The 16,194-nt window shown below is 40.0% G+C and overlaps 1 protein-coding gene across 1 annotated transcript; it reads right to left on the bottom strand.

The window, feature by feature from the left end:
• Nucleotides 1-178: 178 nt before the first annotated feature.
• scamp2 (secretory carrier membrane protein 2) lies at nt 179-15,807 on the bottom strand. Its single transcript, XM_088641690.1, has 9 exons — nt 15,640-15,807; nt 10,432-10,512; nt 9,883-9,954; nt 9,016-9,130; nt 8,307-8,435; nt 7,292-7,451; nt 6,266-6,367; nt 5,431-5,548; nt 179-4,556 (listed from the first exon to the last, which is right to left on the bottom strand). The coding sequence occupies exons 1-9, from the start codon at nt 15,694-15,696 to the stop codon at nt 4,410-4,412; spliced, it is 981 nt and encodes a 326-aa protein (XP_088497816.1). The 5' UTR covers nt 15,697-15,807; the 3' UTR covers nt 179-4,409.
• Between the last annotated feature and the right edge of the window lie 387 nt (nt 15,808-16,194).

Here is a 16,194-nt window from a genome sequence, read left to right as displayed (position 1 = left end):
CTATAATTGCAGAGCACTAACGCGAAAAAACATCACAGGTTTTAAATACTCAAATAATGCCCCATTAAGTGTCTGACCTCAAGTGGCTTAATATCGCAGTTCAGCTACCGGGGTGAGCATAATTATACGGGTTGTCTGCTGGTTGCAAGTGGTCAGTGAAAAACCCTCTTTGAGAAGATCTTTACAACACTTTTTTATTTGAGCAAAAAAAGGTTATTGCACAGACTTTACATGTACAGTCATACAAATAAAGAAGACACTGACACTCAAAACATTTTAATAACTCATTTGCAACAAAGACAGCTAACATTCTCACCCAGATCTTTGTGTGCTTTTAGAAATCTGTAAAATAAATGGAGAATTCCTGCACTACAAACCATCAGTAAAGGATGTGTCTGTGTATATGCAACAGCACCTAAATACAACACAGTGATTGCAATGTTCTTTATGGCTCAACGTGGGCCTATGGACGAAGGGCAAAAATAGAACAGAGCTTTCCATTGCAGTACTGAAATTTAATTATTTTAATGTTCAAACTTGTAATACAATTTTCAAAAAATAAACTGACCTTCATAATGAGGAGACAAAAAAATACAGTCCTACAGTGTATAGTCTTACAATACAGTCCATTTTCGACCAGGTCATCGTGAAAATCATGGAAGCTCAGATAACATTGCCATGCACTGGAATAGAGGAAAGATTTTCTTCCTAGATGACCTACGGATATTTATTCTTTAATTTTTAAAATATCTAGCAAATATTTTATATTTTTTTAAACTGGACCTTGTTTGTACTTATTCAAAATTCTGGATATTCAATGACAAAAAAATGGAAGTTCAAATTGTCTTAACAATTGTAGGTCAATTAACTAACACCATGATTAACCTCACAGGAACGTGACCCTGGAATTTCCAATATCATTCAGTATTTAATCACTTCAATTATGTGACTTGTACATTTGATGCAAGGACACTCAAAATAGAAAAAACAGAGTGAGAAACACACTAACAAGGTCTGAGCAACACTCTTGTCTCCATTCACAAATTTTTTCAAATGTTCTGAGGAAAAATGGATAAGTCGTGCACTGAAAGTATTTTTCTGAGACAGAGAAATCATCAAAGCTCTATTGTCTATTGAACATTACATTATCTACATCATATACTTGAGTGGATTCTAGAACTAAGAAGAAAGATACTGTATGTGAAACTCAAGAATGCTGAAGAAAATAAGTATTATTAATTAATAATTTTGGGATTGACATGTAGATACAGAAAATACAGCACGAGCATAAAGCATAAACCTAACTTCCAAAGGAGGCAATATCATCTAACATAGTAAGAACGAGCGAGGGTGTCTTAAACCTAATCCTGCATTAATACAGAAACTACACATTTTTTTGGTTTTATCTTCTTCCATCAGCCTAGTGGTAAACAAACTGGATCCAAAAAGACCATCCAGGTGGTCGCTAGTAAAAGCTAGAAACCATGCAGAATCAAAATCGAAACCTAGATTTTTAGATGAGGTATTAACCCTTCATAATGATTTTTTATAATTTAGCACATATAATTTCATTACTTCATATATCATTCTATGCCAATTTGCTTTCACATAAATTTAACCAACCTGAATCAGAAACTATAGCTGGAAGAATGCTCCCCATGTACACAAAGAGTTGAGGAACCTCTTACCTATAACATCCATATTGAAATAGCACATAGTACATATCTTGGCATTACCTTAAAAACCCTTACACATCTTAACAAAGAAAACACTTTTGTTTAAAGCTGTGAAAGGACACTTTCGTAAAAAAACCTACAATTTTATATTTAGCCTTAGTGGCTTCTCTGGTCTAAACATTCAATCTCCTCACCAACCATCCCCATAAAAAAAAAATTAAGATGGCCAACTGACTAGCAGCCTAGGCCATTTAGTCCAGAATCTTTAACACGCAACTGTAGAATAGAGCGACCAGAAATAATAAATATCTCACAATATGGAATGAAATTGTGGTCCTCATGTAGTATATGGAGACTGTCAAATGGCAGACAACCACACAAATGTTTTTTTTCTAAAACAAAAAACACAGATGTAATCTTTACTGCAGTCTTTCACACTTGACCTGCAGTATAAAATCAGGGGCTTTCATGAGCTAAATACACACAAAATTAATTTTATTTATTTTCTAAGATAACATCATCATGTCACATGTTAAGGCCTCTACAACACCAATATAATTAACAACAGGTATTACATCATAATTGGAAACCAAGGTCATCTGAATGAATTACACTGAACTCTATGAGTTCACTATAAAGTGAAAAATAAAATACACATAGATTTCACACCTTAAACCTTTTTTAATAGTTAAAGTGGCAGATTTACTTTGTTGCACTGATTTATTAGATCTGTGCCGAATGGATCAGTTTCTCTTAGCAGATTTGTTCTGTAATATAAATACATTCATCCTTTCTCTGTGAAAACTTCTCCAGTTTCTAGTTGCCTCTCTTTTCTCCATGTAGAAAAAGATTGCAAAGTCTTTCCTATTGAATCACAAAATGATGCCCTTCCAGGCCTATATATTAAAAAGTGATACTACCACTTTAGTCTAATAATTAAAACAAGCTCCTACATTATGAAAAGGCCCCATTAGTGCAAAGTACCTTAAAGAAGCATAATGGTGGACACACGATGAAACTTGCCCTTGTCTTTAAAAACACGTTGTTTCAACTTTTATTTTCCAAAAATAAACTCATTGTGACACTCGTTTACTCCTTTTAATCAGCCATGATCACAAAGAAAAACACTGGCAGGTTATTTTAGTATCTCTGCATGTCTGACATCAAAAACACTTAGCACAATGCCAAACTATAACTGCACCCAGGGCTGGCTTCCCACACTCCATGAAGAAAGAATTTCAGTGGGACTTTGGACATGGTTACATTTTTTTTTGTAAGAATTGTGTCCTCAGCCCTTATCTCAGATTTCCATATCATTTAAGTGTGTTAAAGATACACTTTAAAATTTGGAAGTTGTTAAATATAGATAACATCCTTCCCTGGCCCTGTTAGTAAAACATTGGCCACTGAATACCTGTCCGGAAATCAGAAGCAGCGACAAGAAGTTACCACACAGTATATCTAAACATGATTGATCCTGTGCTTTGTAATCTAGCCCCTCACACCAGTTGTCTGCACTTATGGATTAAAAGGTATGTGTGCTCTGGCTTCATGAGCTGCAGTACAATTAGATTTTCGTTCACGGACGCCTCAGGATTGTCATTTAGATGACAAGCCAGCTGTTTCTCCTAGTTTTGCTATTGTAGAGGTCTATTAACATGATTTAAGAATCAATGTCTAAAGCATTCTGTCCAGAGAGAGGGATTTCCCCAAGCCGGATATGCTGAAGGCAACATGACACATAGAAAACTTCTTATTCCAACTTTTAACTTCAGTTTTATCCAGATTAAATGCTTTTTTCCCCCCCATGTGAAGGAAAAACTGCCACTTGGTAAAATTAATATTTTAGTTTTTTTTTTTTAACCAGGCATTCGGCTTGATTCGCAAAATAACATTTTCCGCTGGTGTTCCTTTTCCTTCTTAGCAGGTCACATACTGCAATGCCAAAATCAAACACCCCTGCTCTTACCAAGGGCTTCTGGGACAGCAGCGCCAGTGCACACATCCCCCTCCATGGTTTCAGCTTGAAAAGAAGTTGTCAAGATCTTTTCATCAGGAAAATCAAAAGAAAAGTGCATTCTCCATGTGACACAAAGACTGCAAAGACCTTAAACTAGGGGGTGGAGAAAAAAGTCACACATAACACACTAAACAAACCATTACTAAGGTAATAGTGCCAATATGTACTAGAGAGGTGGTTCTCAACCAGGGATCTGGGGACAGCTCAGGGTCCTCAGAGATCACCTTCAGAAACAAAGGGAAGAATTTCACTCCCTGTTCTGTAGTGTGTAAAACTAATAATCCAATACTAAACACATCTGCAGTGACAATGCTTGAAGTGTATATTTTAACCTAAAATTCAACTCATAATACTTAATCAAAAATAATCATTACATTTTTCAATGAATTACTTGTGCTCATCTGGAGCTCTTAATTGAGATCGCTTTCTTCAAAAGGGGGTCCCCCCTGCCACAGAAGGTTGAGAACCCCTGTACTAGAGAACACTGCAATTGCTCCACCTGTTCTCTGGAACTGCTTTTGGAGTGGAGACAATTCCACTGTTCTGTAGTGTCCCCGCCAAGAGTCTTACTTTTCAAAACCAAACACAGACGAGACGAGAGTTTTCTCAGGGCAGGCACACAATGCAGCCGCTGGAATTCTGTGAAAGTGCGTCTCTGTGAAAAGGAAGGCTGGGGTGACGCAGGAGTGGAGAAGGTGGAGTGACCAGCTAGGTTAGTTCCTCTGAAAGGCACCCTGGGCTGCAGAAGAGGCAGCTGAAGTAGCCGCACTCTGGAAGGTCCGGTTGGTGAGGACTCCCTGGGAGAACTCCTGCTGGGCCTTCTGGAAACTGGCGCCGGTCCTCCTGTACAAGGAGTGCACCTGCAATCACACCAACCCCATATCAATGCCGAGGTCTGTAGCTGATCAAAGAGGCTCTGGGAGGGGTTAAAAGACCCAACCAAGAATGCGTTATCACCTCAGATGCAGAAGAAGCAAAAGTTTTAGTTTCTATTTAGTTCCTGCCATAGCAGCTGCCAGGATATTTTATTGACAGGATATTTTATGTCATCAGTTACTTTTTCACTTCCATGGAGGTTTTTTATGAAGGAAAAAAAAAGCTAAACACCCAGCAGCCTAGATGTGATCAATTCTTTCACGTACACATGGGATAACTCTCACAGAGTAGTCTCATGTACTGTAGATGTAAATCTTTGCCGCTGTCCTTTCATTTAAAAATACTAAATGCTCACAGGAAGCCTCATTAAAACAACTTACTAAAAACAAAGTCTTAATAATTGCAGCGCCTCCATGATTTTCTAATTAATTTCAAAACATCCAAATGCAGGAGCACTTTAGCAGGTTTAAAAACAATTACGATTCATTTTATCTCATTCAGAACAAATGCCTACAGTAAGATTTTCTCATCATATATTAAAACTCACAGTTTATGCAGTATAGTACCCTGGAGCATGACAGCTTTAACTTTGTTCCAGTCTGGTAAATGTCTGCAACCTTTTGTAAGAAGAAAGTCTCAATTTTCCACCTGTGAGAAGCGGTTTACTGTGTACATTGCACACTAGGGTTCATACTATTCTTCACATTAATGCAATACATTTATGCAGAGAAGCTACATGTTCTATTCACTTTCACATACTGTAAGTCACGTCATTTTCCACCTGTAAAAGTATCAATAAGGTGGCCCAGTACTTTCGTAATTTATAAAATAAATGGATCGGAAATCGGAAACACATACCATCTTCAACAAAATAACAGACAGCACTGCACAGACTGTGAAGAATCCTGCCACGACCATCATGACGATGGAGACAGCCAAGTTAGTCTGAATCGCAGAAATGGCAGTAATCCAGCCACTGGCAACAAACATACAGAAAAGGTTTTACCAGGCTTGTAGATCACACCAGTCTCTTGATTTATATTGTGAGGAAAGGATCAAAATTCAAAAGCTTCAATGAAAAAGTGTTAAAGAATAGTAACTTTTTTCATTTATATACATTTTTTTAATTTTGAAATCATAAGAGTTTCATTTCAAACATCCACTTCAATCTGATCCTGTGAAGCACGTGTCCAACATATTCACACTGGTCTGCTACTTTGGGCATTTTAGGGTATTACAGCATATAACATATCACATATTATACCGTATGCCTTAGCTTAAGAACTCAAACACTCCTATTAATATAGACCAGGATACTTAAATCTTGATTAAATTACAAAACCTGGGCAGAATCAGAATTAAGTAAAAGAATAACATGCAAACGCGGAGAAACCTAGAGACTAAGAAGGAAAAAAATAAGCCGGTCTTTTTTTTCCCCAAACACATGACAGAAAGCACAGGTATAAAAAAAGAGGAAGGACAGAGATGGTTAGTAGACAACAGAGTGCCTCGCACTTACAGAGTAGCCACCAGGAAACAGAGCACACCAGTGGGTTAGGCAGCAGGAATCTGTCAAAGAGATGGCAAGAGAAGAGATGCAAGAGAGAGCTTACAGGCTTAGAGCCTGAGGTACACACACACAGGGAAACCGCTGCCCACGCGACTGCCCTCTGCTGGTCACCCACACACTCACCTATTACCCCAGTGAGGGATGCCCACTGACTGGATGATGTACACTGCCACTTGGAAGAAGAAGACGAAGAAGAAGAAAAAGAAGTTGAAGGAGCTGTCAGACCTAGGAGAAAAAGAACGAATAAATAACAGCATCGAGAGAAAAGGGGAGCAACAGACATCTTTCTTTAAACTTATGCTACCTTCTAATTAAATAAATGGCAGTGCACACTACAGGCACTTCTGCCTAAGCAATGTCATCAGGTTATAGATGCATTTCAGAATGATATAGTGGGTTGCAACAAGTGCAATTTCAAATGTTACTGGCATCAGGCCCTACCTTTCCCTTTCACTTACATTATGCCAGGTGGAAAGTGGTCCTACTGCTGTGCAACCAAGTGCCCCAGTGGAAACACAACAGGGTCTTGGCTATTGTGAAAACGTACATGTAAACTATATGTTTTAGATAAATGATACAATACATATCACCAGGTGGGAACAACCAATATCTCAGAAGTGTGAAGGTGGAGTTTTTAAATCATGTTTTCTTTCACTGATGATGTTTAAATGTTTTAAATAAGAAATTTGTAGGAAAGACAAATCAAAGGAAATTTTACATAAAGTACCTTTTGTAACATTTTTACGTTCTTTGCAGCACTGAAAGGCATTTCTTTGGTACCCACTACATATAAGAAATGAGATATTTGCAAATATACTTGGTTTCCAACAGTAGTTATTGACTGATTTTGAATCATCTCACATTTTTACTGGTGTTTTAATTTTACTGTCCTCCTACGGAGAGGACTGCTAGCCCCGAAGTTTCTACGTTTCTGTGAAATGACCCGGCCAGCGACATCGCCACTCAGGGCACTCAGGCAGTGAAGAATGCCGGCGTGGTGAGGTTCTGGCACAGCTTTTCACAACATCCGTGCAAACAACAGGGGACGTTATCACAACCACGTCACCACAGCGTCGGCGTGGTGCTGAGAGGGGTCATGGACATGTATGCGACGGTCAACACAAACTGATCCAGTCAGAGAGCACTCACTTGAAGGCTTTATAAACAGGCCTGTACCAGCAGAGGAAAGCACAGGGGGAGAAGAGGACAAACCACAGGATTGACAAGCCGAAGTCCACCCCATTGCTGGAACCTAGAGTGAAGTACGCCAAGCAGGCCAGCAGGTTCAGGAACAGGGTCACACAGTGAACTGCAAAGAAGGCACAAGAACTGCTTCTTCAACACACATTCATTTACAATAACGGCACAGCATTTCATTCACTTCCTGGAAGTTTCAGAAAGGTGTAACAGAGAAAACACTGGTTGATTCAGCTTTACTCATGTCATCAGACAGCACAGATGTCCTCACAGCTTCACTGACACGTATGAAACAAGATCACAGTGGGAGCAAGGACTTCCATACTGAATTTTCACCTCTCTGTTGCAGTTAGGTGCCTCTGAATAAATATGATGTGTCCTGCACACCTTAAACTTTAATTTGAAGAGCTTGGATAAGGATGTGTTTTTAACAAATTTGAAGTGTCGGCATTCAGCTGAATACCAGACAAAGCAGCCCTGCAGGAACAAGTTGTAATGATGTGATGTTGATGATGTTTCTTTATTAGCCCTATACAATTTCTTGCATTAGGAATTCGTCTTTTCCTCTGCCGGCCGCGGGATTTGAACCGGCAACCTTCCAGTCACAGGCGCCGATCCTTAGCCACAGAGCCACCGCTCCGCTCCGTACGGTAGGTACGCTCAAAAAGGATAGCTAACACTTTTCTTGCAATCACCAATTGAATTATAGCCGTACGAAATTCGTCTTGACTTTCGTATGCCCTGGCTGTGTCAGGAATCACATGTGAACTAGATCCCTTCATACATCTCTTCCACTTCACCTGCTGCACAATACAAGACAGAAACTATCAACACTAGGACAACGCTAACACACATAGGATACCCATCACTTCCCAACAGATCTCGGCTTGAAAATTTGGTAAGAGGATGAGCAGATTGTAGTTCTGCCCTAGTTAAAAAAAATGTGAGTGCCACAGATATTACTTACACATCCAAAGGTAATACATCATCTTGCAAACCCTTTGGAATTCTACAGGAATATCCCCTGCAAAGTCCTGGTAAAAGCAAGGCTTTATCGGACAGTTCTTTGGTAGCGGTGGCCAGTTGTTCTGTGTAGCTGAAATGAAAAGACATAAACAAGCTCTTTACATTCACAACATTTTAAAAGTTTTGTTGCAGTAATATCTTATTTTGGCAATTTTAGAATACAGTATAGATGACAGAGGGCTTCCAAATACAGGGAAGGAACTAGAAGGGTATGAAAACGACTTCAACATTTTTCTTCACAAAAGCATGTACTGTTTAATCAATGCTGACTGATAAGAATAGGACAGTCTGAGCTCGTCTCCTACAACGGTTTGCGTCACTGCTTTCAAATACCTTACAGTAAAGGCAGCGTCATCTTGAGAAGTGGAATAAAGGAATCGTGCAGATCAGACACGACAACACAAACAACAATAAAGATATGAAAGGGGGAAACAGCAGTGACACACTGATCCTTCATCAGGTACAGAAAAAAATGTGAATTGGGTCCATGACAATGACTCAAGTGAGCTGCATTTCCCAGAACACACAGAGCACCTTATCCGACACACTTCCGATTCTGGGAATGGCGATGACACCCTGGCCTCACGCATTGCTGCAAACCGTGTGTTCTGGAATCCGCGCTGTTGAATTTTACAATGGAGGAGACTCACTGGAGGAAAAGCCCTTGCTTTGGATTTCCTGCTCCCTGCGGTCCAGCTCTGCAGCCTTCCTCTCCAGCTCCTCCTGCTGTCTCAGGAGGTTGGCCTGGCCTGCCACTGCTGTGGCCTGGGGAGAAGGAGAAAGTACAAGTAATTCCACCTGCTCGACTGTTACAGGCTGACCTATTGATGCAGATACTACCCTCCAATAGCATAATACAATGGAATCCTTCCCCGTTAGGCTTTGAGTTTAATTTGTTCTTAGTGAGGCTCCTTTCTTGCCATTTAGTATTATGTTGTGGTACAAGGAGCATGGGAAACTTGAATTGCTGTTACATAAATTGTGTCAATATAAGATTTGTTACCACTGTAAACTGTCTAAGGAGTCAAGGGTTATTCTAGGGTTAAAATTATTTTAGTAAAGAGTTTTAGGATTATTCAAGTATATCCTCTTGGTCTCCTGCACCCATGTGGGCAAAAGAAGAGGTGGGACAGACCGTCTCCTCCAACATGCAGCCTCACAGGCCAAAAAACGGACAATTGTGAAGATTAGAATCCACCTTCTCCTAAAAGATATCTTCAGAAAACCATGATTTTATTAAGCCAAACTCTGCTCCCTTGCTGGTTGGATTCTGGAGTCAGCATCGTCATAAAACCTCAGATGAGGGAAGCATATCTAGTGCAGCAGCAGAAGACGTACAGACTGGAAACATTTCCGCATCATCTAAAGCGGAACTGACTCCAGCCAGAACAGCAAAAAGCACAAAGCTGCCTGGTGAGTTTCTTCAATGCAAACGTTCCCGAATGACACCTCTCACCCATGCCTGGGACTAGGCCAGCAATCAGAGGGTGAAGCTTGGGATGATCAGCAGCACCAACCTGTGGACTGGGCTCCACTGAGGGCTGTAACACTGCTGGCTGGGAAGGGGTTGTCTGGGCAGAGGGCTTTGTCTGAAAAAAGGCAAATAAAAATCAACAAAGCCAGACTGCAAAGTGCCAACACACACAATACACTAATATACTCTATACAGTTCATCGCTTTATGTATTCAATCCAAAGTTTACATATAAACATTTCAATATCAAGCAATGGATGAAGATAACAACAAGGTACTGCAGTAAATAATGAACAAGACCAGCTGCTCAAGAACATTATATAAATGGTAACCTTATCTTTACGATTAATAAAACAATACATTTCATCACGTTACATCCTTATACTGTACATTTCACTTTCGATAATGGAAAGCATAATAACAGTCAGTGCTAGTGCAAAAAATATTTTTTACCACTATATGGTCATACACGCTCAAGAAAAAGATCTGCACAACGGGTGTATAAACCCCAAGGTATGGTGGCACATTTTGCTGAGCTGAGTTATAATTTACTGTGCAGAGACAGACACACAGAGATGGAGACGTCTCCTTACCAAATTAGAGGTCTCTGAGAAAGGGTTGAATTCTTGTACTGGTTCTGTACTGGGAGCTGTCAGCTGTGTGACTGAGGGATCCTGTAACAAAGATATTCCAGAGATCAAACCTCTGTTGCTACAATGAAAACATCAGCTTTCTTTAGAAACAGCAAAGATGATCATTTTTATTTTCTTGTCATTTTTTACCCCCTTCATGTTAAAATATGAAGAAATTCGAAACTGCTACCAAAACAGATGTTTTCTACTGTTTTTTTTTTCCTTCCAGGAGGCCCATGATATTAGTGATGCAATAATCAGTGTCCTGCACACTCTCATCACCACGGTTAGAGAATAGGTGCCTGAAGTCTTGCTAAAGGCAGCAGGTCATGTTAACATACAAAAGGACAATGGCTTACAAAGGAATTTGTGGGAGGGCATAGCATTTAGCTTTTTGATGTTTAAATGGTTTCTATGAGCCTTCCTTTCAGAAATCATAGCCGCTTCAAGGCCGACTTGCAGGATATTTCTAGTCCAACCAACAGAATAAGAGATCCTTGGTTCTATTCCTAGAGTTAAATTGCAGCCAGATCATGTATTATTTACTAAATCTCTGGTCAGTTTTTTTATCTTGTATCTGTCCTAAAAAAAGGGCCCTGCAACAAGAAAGCAGATAAATATCACATGGTGTGCAGCGCTGACTAAAACCGTGACAAAAGCTCAGCATGGAGCCTTCATCTGATGTAATAGCAGGAAGAGACAATATATTTTCTTTCCTAGTTTCAAAGCACACCTTTATTGTCCTACATTGTGGGCCTGGCCGAGGTCCAATTTGGATTTGTGACTCTTTAATAATGGCGGACGTCTGAGCTTGATCTCTGCTGATCACCTTTTTAAACAGTCTTTCCTCTGCTGTTCTCAGAATAATTAGACATAAGCGTCACAGTGTCACTGTACATAATACATGAATCTACTGGTGGAAGTCTTTTTATCTTTCGATTTAAAAAGACTCGGGCTGAGACAGGGAATCAGACCCTAGAAGGAACTGCCACCCTGCTTGACGAAAGAGCTCCAAGGGCGTAGTGTTTGAACAACACCAGCCTGCAGACTTGTAATGTACAAAAAGCACTAAACTCCTAGGGTGTGTGAAAGAGGTACACTCCCTTGTCTTACAGGTTTTATAATCATACAGCCCAGAGAAACTAGGATACAGCCATTATGCACCTAGAGAAGACACCAAAACCCTAAGTGTCACCAGAGATGTGTGTTGTCATGTTAATTTATATAGAACAGGCAGGTACTCCACTTAAAATTGTTTTAACAACATCAGAAATAAAGCATACTCTGGAATTTCAAAGGCCACTAAGGGAAATTAACTGCCATCCTTAGGCTATCCATGAAAATATTTATATCCCACCACAGAAGCAAATTCTCCCAAACTGTATTAAGCTGCTACAAATTAATTATGTTTCTTAATGAACTCCTCATACTGTACTTTTGGGGGTTTTTTAAAATTAATTCCTCATACTGTACCTTTAGGTATTTAGAATGAAATACAAGCATGGATCACTCAGTTCGTCACATGGTTAACCGTGTTTGAATGTGAAAGAAACCACTGAGCCATGCTGTCCATTCCATGGGGAATGAGGCGATGTGCCCAGCTCATTTATCTACCCTGTTATGGCTGGATCTTGTGCCTCTCTGCCTTGGGCTCACCTTCAGGTGTGGCATGATTTTATATCGTAAGAACTAAGAATTAGTCAGCCATAAGCAAGAGAAAGCCACTCTGAATTTTAAAAATCACCTGCACCAACTCATATGTTTCTCTTCTTACTACCATATTTTTCTTTTGTCCTTATTTTTTAGCCTTTCTTCTCAATTCCCCTTTGTTCCTTTCATTATCCGATCTTCACACACTTCCTGTTAACTCTATTTCTACAATCCTCCTTTTTGCTTCTTCTACCATTGCTCATGAGCCAGGACAGAAGTGACAACTGTGGGGAAGACAGCTGAACTTATGTGCTGAGATCAAGGCACCTGTAGTATACAAAAAGTTGTAGGTGCATGGAAAAAGCTATCCAACCATGCTTTAAAATAAAAATTAGCTAGAAGGTATGAATGGCCTCCTTTCTTTTAAAAACATTCTTAAGTTCTTATATTTCTTTAATTCTCAAAGATTTAAATGTGGAGTAGGGAGTAAATGTATTTTACTCTGTGTGGCTGCCTGCTGATTCAGCTACTGCCTATAGGGCCATCCACATCATTTTCATAGTTCAGATTATGCCCAAGATTATAGCACTTCATACCTTCCTAAACCAACTTTAGTCATTAAAAGCAGAATATCATACTGGACTTTAATGGTGTCACAAACCATGATGTGAACAGAGTATATAAACCATAGCTCCATCGTCAAAATGGAACCCTATTTCTTTCATGTGTAAAAACTGCTGGGCTTCTGCTTTGACTCTTGACAATTTTATACAGTTATGTCACAATGAGGTAAGATTGTGTAAGAGAAAGGAAACATCAGTTACATGCTGTCCAGTATAAAAACAGATGAAATTTTATAGGAGAGTTAAACCAACCCAAACAGCCCAAGTAAAAAAAATTGCCTTATCTGAAATACAATGTACAAAATATGATTACTGAGTTACTCCATTCTCCTGAACACTACTGGTCCAATTCAATCTAACTGAGGCTTGAAAAATGCTGTGTCACTTACACCTAAGGCCAAGTGCAATTTAAGGTAATCAGGCCCTATCATGTGCCCATCACTTTTAAAATTCTGGAACATCCCATGTTAGCATCTGGATGGGGGTGGCAGACAAGTTCACCTGGCATTGTGTGAGGAACCTGTATTCTTCTGCTCCAGCAATTTCTGCTTATTTAAGGGAGTAACAACTTGAGATATTTCCTCTCGATACTAGTAAGAATATGAGTTGTCCTGATTGTACCTGATGTTGTGTCCCTCCCTCAACCCATGCATATTATAAGACAAGATTTTAAATACAGCTCTTCTATGCTCTGATCCCATAATCATTAGACCAACCCTAAGACACATACCCTAAAAAATCAAAAATCTGCACTTAAACCTTTTAAGTTTGTATCAACTGGGAAATCCCACTTCTGTGGCCTATAAAACTTATTTTTGTTTGACATTAATGAAAACACGTTTATATTTTAGTTTACAAACAATACATAGTTGAGCAAAATGTTTAGCCCAATCGTAAAACAAAAACAAACGTAAGAGGTTATTAAGCTGAAAGCTGAGGTTTGCCACAGGACTGAGTTGTGATGCAGAAGAAGTTAGATTTTACATTTAATTAATTCAACTTTGTTCCATGTTTTGACTGAAAAGCAGTCAGTCTAGTGATGGACACTGATTCACATCTGTGCTAGAAGCGCAACTCATTTGCAGCACCAAGAGAAAACTGTCACCACTTTGCATTCTATTCTAGAGGCAGTCCAGGAGGTGAGATCAGTTCTACCATAATTCTTACACTAATGTGAGATGAGCTTTGTTTGCAGCCAGCAAAGAAAAATAATTTTCTATCTGAGCCCGCTTTGTACATCAGGAAATAAAAGAATATCTTCATATTTCTAAAGCTTTTTGTGTTCAATCACTATTGTACAGAAATATGAAAGGAAATTATTGGTAATATTTCACCCAGATGTTCTGTTACAAATCAACCAATTATTATCACAAAAGCACTGCTGTTTCCTTTATCTTTCAATGTAATGACTTGTCTTAAAAGGGTAAAGGCTTATTAATGATTTTGATTATCATCATAATTTTCCTTCTAAACAATCACTCTATTAAGACTTAACTGTGGCCTTAACTAACCTGGCCTTGTGGGTTTTTTTTAGTCAAACATATTAGTAGCTTAAGATGCTATTCTTCTGTTTACGAGGTTTATCAAACGTTGTTTTTAAGCAAAGAAAACAGACTACCAACCAGTAAATGTAAAATTTACCATTTTTTATGTAAAATGATCAACCCCAGATGTTGCTGAAGTACTTGGTAATTCCTAACAAGGCTAACTGAGTACTTTAGGTTGAGAATGATTGCTTATAAGCCAGTTTTTAAAACTAAACACCAATTTAAATATTTTGCATAAAGCTAACATCTGGTCACATACATACACATTTGTAACTCACGATACAGAAAGTATTTATCCAGCATTTAGTTCACAATCCTAACCGGGTTAAACCACAAATCTCTCACTGTACAGACAGACAATAAAGGGCAATTTTCATTCATTGCCTTTAGCAAGACAACGCTTTCTATTTTGGGAGCTAAACAAACGTTACCCCCGGACAGCAGTCGTGAAAACGAAACGCGTTTGGTTCAGGTCTAAACAGAAAACGATGAGCGTATCCATTTTCAGTCCTAGCGAGCACTCAGGATAGTATCAAGACCTTCAGTGCAGGAAACTGGGGGTCTTGCGATCTGCTTCGTGGTACATTTTCTATCATTGTCATATTTTGTGCTGGCGACAATGCACGGTTTGTGAATGACAAGATTAACAAAACCTCTGGTGCACTTCGAGGTTGTATGTTTTTATCTGAATGCACCCAGACTGCTTTATTCCCCTAATATTCGACACCATGCCAATACACACGTCTGGGAACAGACGTAATTTCAGTTAATATCCATAAACGTGCCTGCGGTGGCCTGCGTGCTTCAAGAGCAACACGTAACACGCAGCTGACACGGATATCTGGCAGTGCTGTGGGTAAACGCACTCTCCAGTCCTTTAAGTCTCATATTGCACTGCACAGGACAGAGAGAAAGAGACCTGCACCTGTTGGTGACTGAGCTAATCGTGACGACCGATTACTCAAATCCTTAACAGCTTTTAAAGTTTTGGTACACATGAGATGTTTTTACACCCACTGGTTTAAAATGTCGCAACTTTACTTTTCAATAGTTTTTAACAATCGGCTATAAAAGTCAATAAACTTCCGAAATGTATCCCTCCCCACAACTCCACCTGAAGAAAACCCAAAATTCCGCCCCCTTCGGCCTCCCGATTGGACGACACATTAAAATCCTTCACTCCGATTGGTGCAAAACTCTGCCAGTCACGCCACGTCGCCAGAGGAATGTCAGCTGGGCCCAGCCCAACAAGCAACCCAACAGGTTTGTTGTGCGGCGTTTGCGCCTCTGAACGTTTTGCTTTAAGACGCCAGATTACAGATGAGCGGGTCGGTCGGGGGTGTGCATACCTGGAATGGATTGACCTCCACCGGCTCCGCGAAAGGGTTACTGTCGAATCCCGACATTTTGAGTGAGCTGTCCGGGCTCCCTGTGCTGATTCGATGCCTTTCGTACTTTCCTTACGCAGCGGTGTATCTGTTCACTCAGGCACTTCCTTAACAGCAGCCTAGTGCGCAGGCGCCGGGCGTGTGACGCACACGGCGTGACGTCACCCTCGGGCAGCCTGCGCCGCGCCGGCAGGAGGAAAGGGCTCTGCAATGATACTCGCATTGTAAATGAGACTACAAGGCGCAAGCAAAACAACAGCCCTCAAGCACACGCTGGACAAACGCACGGTGCTTGGTCCACCCACCCACACCCTGGTACGCCTTGCAGAATTGGTTCTCACACTGAATGCATTCTCTTTCAATAATCTTTTTTACCAACTGGTCAGTGGAGTTGCCATGGGCACCAGAAGGGGACCCAGCTATGCCAATATTTTTGTCGGCTGGGTAGAAGAACGCTTCTTCGCTTCCTACACTGGCTATGTCCCTGACCTCTACAAACGATATATTGATGACTGC

This window comes from Lepisosteus platostomus, chromosome 7, assembly GCF_059453375.1.
Source record: "Lepisosteus platostomus isolate fLepPlt1 chromosome 7, fLepPlt1.hap1, whole genome shotgun sequence".
Lineage (NCBI taxonomy): Eukaryota > Metazoa > Chordata > Actinopteri > Semionotiformes > Lepisosteidae > Lepisosteus > Lepisosteus platostomus.
The sequence above is the reverse complement of the archived record's forward strand: the minus strand, read 5'-3'. Positions and strand labels throughout refer to the sequence as shown.

Coding starts and splice junctions, on each gene's coding strand:
- scamp2 (XM_088641690.1), bottom strand. CDS start 15,696: ATGTCGGGATTCGACAGTAACCCTTTCGCGGAGCCGGTGGAGGTCAAT. Junction 6,368..7,291: donor CCTGTTTATAAAGCCTTCAA/GTGAGTGCTCTC, acceptor TTTTTCTCCTAG/GTCTGACAGCTCCTTCAACT. Junction 5,549..6,265: donor ATCCCTCACTGGGGTAATAG/GTGAGTGTGTGG, acceptor GTTTGTTGCCAG/TGGCTGGATTACTGCCATTT.